At 35.2% G+C, this 6,799-nt stretch overlaps 2 protein-coding genes across 2 annotated transcripts; both read right to left on the reverse strand.

The window, feature by feature from the left end:
* Positions 1-880: 880 nt before the first annotated feature.
* LOC147064289 (uncharacterized) lies at positions 881-1,480 on the reverse strand. Its single transcript, XM_085958688.1, has one exon. It carries the CDS (start codon positions 1,478-1,480, stop codon positions 881-883), a length of 600 nt encoding a protein of 199 aa, XP_085814814.1.
* Positions 1,481-1,934: 454 nt separating this feature from the next.
* Positions 1,935-2,360, reverse strand: LOC147064290 (protein CFDP2-like). Its single transcript, XM_085958689.1, has one exon. It carries the CDS (start codon positions 2,358-2,360, stop codon positions 1,935-1,937), a length of 426 nt encoding a protein of 141 aa, XP_085814815.1.
* Between the last annotated feature and the right edge of the window lie 4,439 nt (positions 2,361-6,799).

The following is a 6,799-nucleotide window of genomic DNA, read 5'->3' on the forward strand; positions in this document are numbered from 1 at the left end:
GAGTTGGGTGCCAGAAATACAGATAATCGCAGGGTCCGAAATACAGTTCCTCATCACTTTTGTCTTTGAGACATTTATCTTTAGACCGACCGTTTGACTGACATCCGCGAGTTCTTGCATTCTACTTTGGAGGTCTTTCGGGTCTTGTGAGAGTATAACAATATCATCTGCAAAGCGCGGGTGTGTGAGGTGCTCCCCATTAATTGGAACACCTTTTTCCTCCCAATCAAGTTTCCTAAATAAGTCCTCAAGAGTAGCGGTGAATAGTTTAGGTGAAATGGTATCACCTTGCCGGACACCTTTGTTAATGGGGAATTTACACGACCGTTTGTGGAGTTTCACGCATGCTGTGGCATCACTGTATATATATATATATACATATATGTATATATATGTTTATGTAGCGTCTGGAAATTCCTTGGTTGCTAAGGGCGTCTATAATTGAGAATTTTTTGATGGAATCAAACGCCTTTTCATAGTCTATAAAACCAAGATATAATGGCAGTTTGTATTTCTGGTAGCGGTCTATGATTTCCCTGACGACCTGTATATGATCCATAGTACTGTAGCCTCTTCTGAAACCGGATTGTTCTCTTGGTTGGTTCTCGTCTAGAACTGTTTCGAGGCGGTTTGAGAGTATTTTCGTGAAAACCTTATACAGAATTGGCAGTAGACTAATTGGTCGATAGTTTTTCAGATCTTCAGTGTCTCCTTTCTTATGGAGAATAATAATGGAGGCATTTTTCCATGACTCTGGGATGTTCTCTTCGTGCAGACAAGACGTGAACAGACGTGCGAGCACTTCGCTCACCGTCCTCCCGGCCCGTTTGAGAACATCGATAGTCAGCCCATCTTCTCCCGGGGCTTTCCCACTCTTCATTCACATTATAGCATATTCCACTTCTGTGGTAGTAACCTCGGGAAGAGGATCTCTATATTCTCCGTTCACCGGAAGATCTGAGTTGATGTCAGTGTCATCTTTGTATAGAGCGCTGTAAAACTCTACAACAGTGTCCAGTAGATGATCCCAGTTACGCACGATACTTCCATCTTGCGCTTTTAGTGTCGTGATCTGCCGTCTCCCTATTGATAGATGCTGCTTGTTCTTATGTAAGCTCCTTCCTGACGCAACAATTGATTCAACAAGGTTCATATTGAACTTACGAAGATCTTCTCGTATGTTTTTACGTAGAGTTTTGCACAGCGTGGAGTACTCGAGATCATTTGCAACTTGTTGTTTGCTTTTCGTACTCCTACGCAGCTTCATAAGATTCAACGTTTCCTTTGAAAGTTTGCTTACTCGTTCGACCACAGCAGCAACTGTCTCTTCCGAAGATTCTATAATGATTTTTGTTACTGCATTGGTGTTTTGTAGGGAGATGGGGTCATTTTCAGCCTGGAAAGCCGCTAGCCTGTTCTCCAGCTCTTGTTGGAATTCGACTCTGCTTCTCAAGCCTCTGCGGACTCTGGGCTTCTGCATCAGTTTGGATCTCTCACGTTTGATGTTAAATCGTACTTTACACCTTACCGTGGTCGCTGCCAGTATTAAATTTGTTAATGACTGTGCAGTCTAGAAAAATATCCTTCTTGTTGGTGAGGATGTAGTCGATTTCGCTGGTTCGTTTTGCTGGGCTTCGCCATGTCCATTTTCGAGAAGGCTTCTTTTTGAAGAATGAGTTCATGATGTAGAGATTGTGGTTTTCCGCAAACTCCACTAACATGTCTCCTCGGCCATCCCTGGTGCCATGTCCGAAGTGCCCGACCGCTACATCATCCTGGTGTTGAGATCCGATTCGTGCATTAAAGTCTCCCATGATGATAGTGAAGTGACATTTCCGTTTATTTTTCAACGTAATGATTTCTTCATATAGCTCCTCCACTTTTTCATCAGGTGAGTTTTGAGTGGGCGCATAAACTTGCAAAAGCAGAATCTGTTATCTTTTGCTGAGCTGAAGTGTTAAATTTGCTACTCTATCTGAGGAGAAATCAAATTCAACTATGCGATCTTTCCAGAGTCTGTGGATTAAAAATCTGACACCGCTTGTGCGTCCGGTCTTAGTCCCATTATAACAGAGTACATGTCCGCTGTGGAGATTGACGATATCGTCTCCTTGTCGTCTTACCTTGCTGAGCCCGACAACATCCCAATGGATTTTTTCGAGTTCTTCTTCGAGCTCTAGAAGTTTGGCGTTGCTGGATAATGTTCTCGCGTTATAGGTGGCAATGGTCATCGGTAGGCAGCCGTTACCGTCTTTCCGGGGATTCTTAGCACCCTCTGCCTTCCCTTGCTGATTGCTGCCGTGATCAGTGTCAGGTTGGCCTCCGAAGAATGAGGGCCGAGATTTTTGTTTATGTTTCATGGGGGTATTTGGACATAACACACCACGCTGTCCAAACGGGTTGGTGTGTGGTTTTCTGTCTGGGTTTTCCTTCCCGTAGCCAAGAAATAGAGATGGGCGGGACACATTGCTCGCCGAAAGGACGGCCGCTGGACAAATGCCGTCATCCAGTGGTACCCAAGGGGTACGAAACGGCCACAGGGTCGCCCTAAAAGCCGCTGGATTGACGAACTGGTAAAGTTCGGCGGAAATACGTGGCAGCAAACGACACAGGACCGAGAGAGTTGGAGAAAGCTTGGGGAGGCCTTCATCCAGCAGTGGATTGACCCCGGCTGATGATGATGATATTATAGTAGGTAAGTAGGTAAAAACTTTATCACCTACCTATTAAGTCAACCAATAAAAGTATGAATATATAATATTATAATATAAAGTATGAAAATATGAAGTGTTTGTAAGAAACCCCTATCGCTAATAATACAGTCAATAGGCATAGGTATACATCGTCAAATCCTAATATTAAATAATTAATTATTAATCAATAAATACTACATTTAAGAGGTCTAAAATCATCAATACTAGAAATTTAATAAAGTTAACTATAATAATAATTAGTCTTTAAAAAGTTATATTAGACAAAATTCTTACATGCTTTTTTTATAACGAATCCACAAATAAGCACACATACATACCCAAATACACACAATATAATAATATAATATGAAGCGCCTAGTTTCAAATCCCCCTAAAATGGTTTTTGAAAATTTTGAGTTAGATATGTATTTTGATGGATATTTTTGTTACCTATATCAAAACCCGCTAAAATGTTGGGTGTGCTTTTCAAAAACCCCTAAAATGGATAAGCCAAAATACTCTTTAGAATGTACGAATTAAAAAATAAATACATAAAGTTCAGATATTTAACAGATATGAGTTTTTCTCATATTTCTCAAAACTACCTCAAATCGTTTTTCTTGTAGCTGCAGAATAATAAGCGATCAGATATCTATTGTTTATAAAAATATCAAGTTACTTTGCAGTAAAATATTCCCAAGCCATTTCCAGTAAACAACTCAAGCTAGACCAGCAAGTCGATTAGGCGAAATAAGAGACGGTGTATTATTACATCATCACGGTGTATGATCGGAATAAACATTTCTCATATTATTTGCTTACAATTGTATTAACAAATAATATTTCTTTTCGCTACTCAATTTAAAACGCTGATTCTATATTTAGTTTAATATGATTATGTAACAGAATTTAATGTTAATGTACTAACTTTTATTGTATAAATAACGAAGAACAATTTATCTCAATGTCACTCAAATCAACTACGTAGCTCGTAACTATCATTGTATAATACGCTGCTAATAAATCTTACCCTGCTACATTGAAGACTTCGTCATTATCATCATCCTCTACCTACGCATCGAACACCACACAGAGTGACACCAACAGTGGTGACCCCAACAGTACAATGTACAAACAGGACACCAACATTCTCATGTATCTCATAACTAACTTAAATCATTTCAGTATATGTATTTTTGAAGTTATACTTCTTTATGCGCGTTTGGAAAATCAGATCAGAGTGTATTTTTGGCGTGTGACATGTAACACATAATTGATTTTTTCACATTAAAATAAACGCACTCGATTGGATTCGTTCGGTTATCAGCCGAATGCACTACCATTACGCCATAGTATGATACTCCAATCGTGACGATTATAGAGTATAATATTATAGTTTAGAATTGTTCCGTTGCCTAGGCAGTGAATTTATTATTGTCGGCCATTTGCAATTTCTTACGTAAACAAACTATTAAACGCCATAGTGGCAGTTGTTACTTAAAAATAAAAACAACGATAAATAATTATATAATTTAGTAATACCTATAAGTTAAAGTGTATAGAAATAAACCAACGGCGTTCCAATAAGCGGTCATTTTTCTTGATTGTGTAATTTAACGAGATAATTAAGAGCTAGTCGAAGAATCTAGGTTATCACAAGTTTGGTTTTTGTTTTGTTACGCCAAAGAAGTATAACTTCTAACCCGCTTACATAAGTACACACACCGATTTTTTTTATTATAAATCAATTATTGTATGTAAATAATCACATTATGATGAGTATTTCGTCTCGTACTAAATACTAGGCTATTTGTTAATACATTAATTAGTTGATTTTCGCTAAGTGCATTAGCAATCTGTGCGAAACACAACGTTCAAAAAAAATAATTAGAACAATAAAGCCCATTCAAACATTAAACAAACATTGTTCACATATGTTCGAATGAAAATGGCCAAATGAACAGGAGATATTTATTGTCCAAGTACAGGCGGCGACAGTAATGCACATTATAACAGGTTGTTTCGAACAACCCGATGGAAACTTTTGCAATGAATCATTATTTTTTTGCAAATATAAAATCTGCACGAAACAAATGATTTGCGCGATCGCTTCCTGTGCTGTACTGTAATAACTTAATAAACGTATGATTATAAATTCTTACATTACCAATTCGATAATATCATGTCTTAATAATAGTTATTTATTTATTTATTAAAAAAAAAGACACATTGAGAACATAACAAATTATTAATTTAAGACGTTCACAACATGACATTAAGAATAAAAAGTACAAGTAAATCAACTAGAGAAAAAACAAAATAAAGAAAAAAACAAAGAAAAAAATAATTTTATAGAATAAAATAAAAAAACAATAATAGGTAATTAAAAAAAATACAAATTAAACAGTAAAATAAAGTTTTAAAAACAGAATACATAATGCATCGCTAAAAATGTTTACATCTCTAGGGAGTGCGGTGACCAGCCGCACAGTCCTTATTATTCTATTGGTGCCTAGTGAGCCTGAGATGAGGAAACAGCTTTCACCTAAAACAGGTCATGGCTGCGACCACTCATGTAATTAACGGTTGCATAAAAATTCAAATTTTTCAGAAAATCGTGATTGGAAACTATACCACGTGAGAGCAGGGAAAAATGCTTTAGAAGCAGAAGTGACCTACGAGCTTCAAGGGAATGAAAGGCGAGCATGCCTTGAAGAAAGTTAGTCGGAAAATACTCGTTTGAGAAACTGTCAAAAGGAAAATAATTATATACATTAAAATAAAGATGTCGAAGAATTTTTTTTAACATGCTCTAAAACAAGCTTATAGGAAACCTCATAATATGGACTACAGATAATGGACCCATACTCAAAAATACTCCGTAATAACGACACATAGAATGAACGCAAATTTCTAATACCTACACAGTTTTAGGTATTGAAATGGAATACAAACATACTTCTAAACAAATACACGAGAATTTAAGAATTTATTGATTACTGGTGTAAGTATTTTGTTAAATATTTTAACTCAGAGGCTTCATAAATACGATCAGCTAGTTCGACGGCTTGGTTAGCAAAAAAAAAATCAATGGAATATTGGAAAATTAAACGACATTAATTAATACAATTGCAACGGTTTTGAAATAAACTTATTTTTGATAATTCATTCTACTTTAATTAAGTCATTTAAGTTGACAGCTGCCCTCGGAATAGTCCAATATAATTGAAGTTGAAGATTTGGATAACTTGTACACAATGAGGGTATATAATATTATGTCAATATCTCTTTCTCATCTCTTCTCATTCACGACAGTGACGTAGACATCATTTATTTAATTATTAATATTATATACTTAGACGTATATTTTTAATAATTTGTATTCTTTAAATTTATTTTCAATTATATTTGTATTATTATTTATTCCATATAAATATATAGAGGCATACATCCACACGCATAAACATGTAAGTACATATACACCTACATACACAAACGTACATATCCATAGGTACACACATATTGTGTTTAATTATGTTGCATGGATCATTCCTGATATCTAAATAATGTATTCAATATACCTATGTCAATAATTATTACTTATACTAAATTTATTGCAGTATGAAATTATTTTCAATATCTTGACATTTTTCTGAAAAAAACTACATAAGTACTCAAATAATTAATAGTGTGAAATCTATAGACAAGTCAATCTATAGCTATTTAGCTTTGGTCATAGCATATATCAAGATTCTTTGCACTGACTGCCTGAATCCTAGGAAGAATAAATTCATCGTTACGAAAAAATGAAATCGTACATATTGTCACCATCGGAATTGATCTCCTTAAAACTATTTTGTAGTATTTCTGTATATAAACAATAAATCTGTTTATATAAAATTAATATACCTACATTATATTTTAATTTTAATACGGCCGTAACAAACCATTATTAACTTATACTGAGTATCTATTTTGACATATTTTTGATTGAACTGTTTGTATAATTTATAATAACTCTCAGTAGAAAACGACTGTATTTTAAATATTATAATTACCACACCTTCATATTCTATATTATATAAATGTCTTCAACAAATATTTAC

The sequence above is a fragment of the Rhyacophila brunnea genome, unplaced genomic scaffold (genome assembly GCF_057557595.1).
Source record: "Rhyacophila brunnea isolate RB1 unplaced genomic scaffold, BYU_Rbru_1.0 scaffold_8, whole genome shotgun sequence".
NCBI classification, from domain to species: Eukaryota; Metazoa; Arthropoda; class Insecta; order Trichoptera; family Rhyacophilidae; genus Rhyacophila; species Rhyacophila brunnea.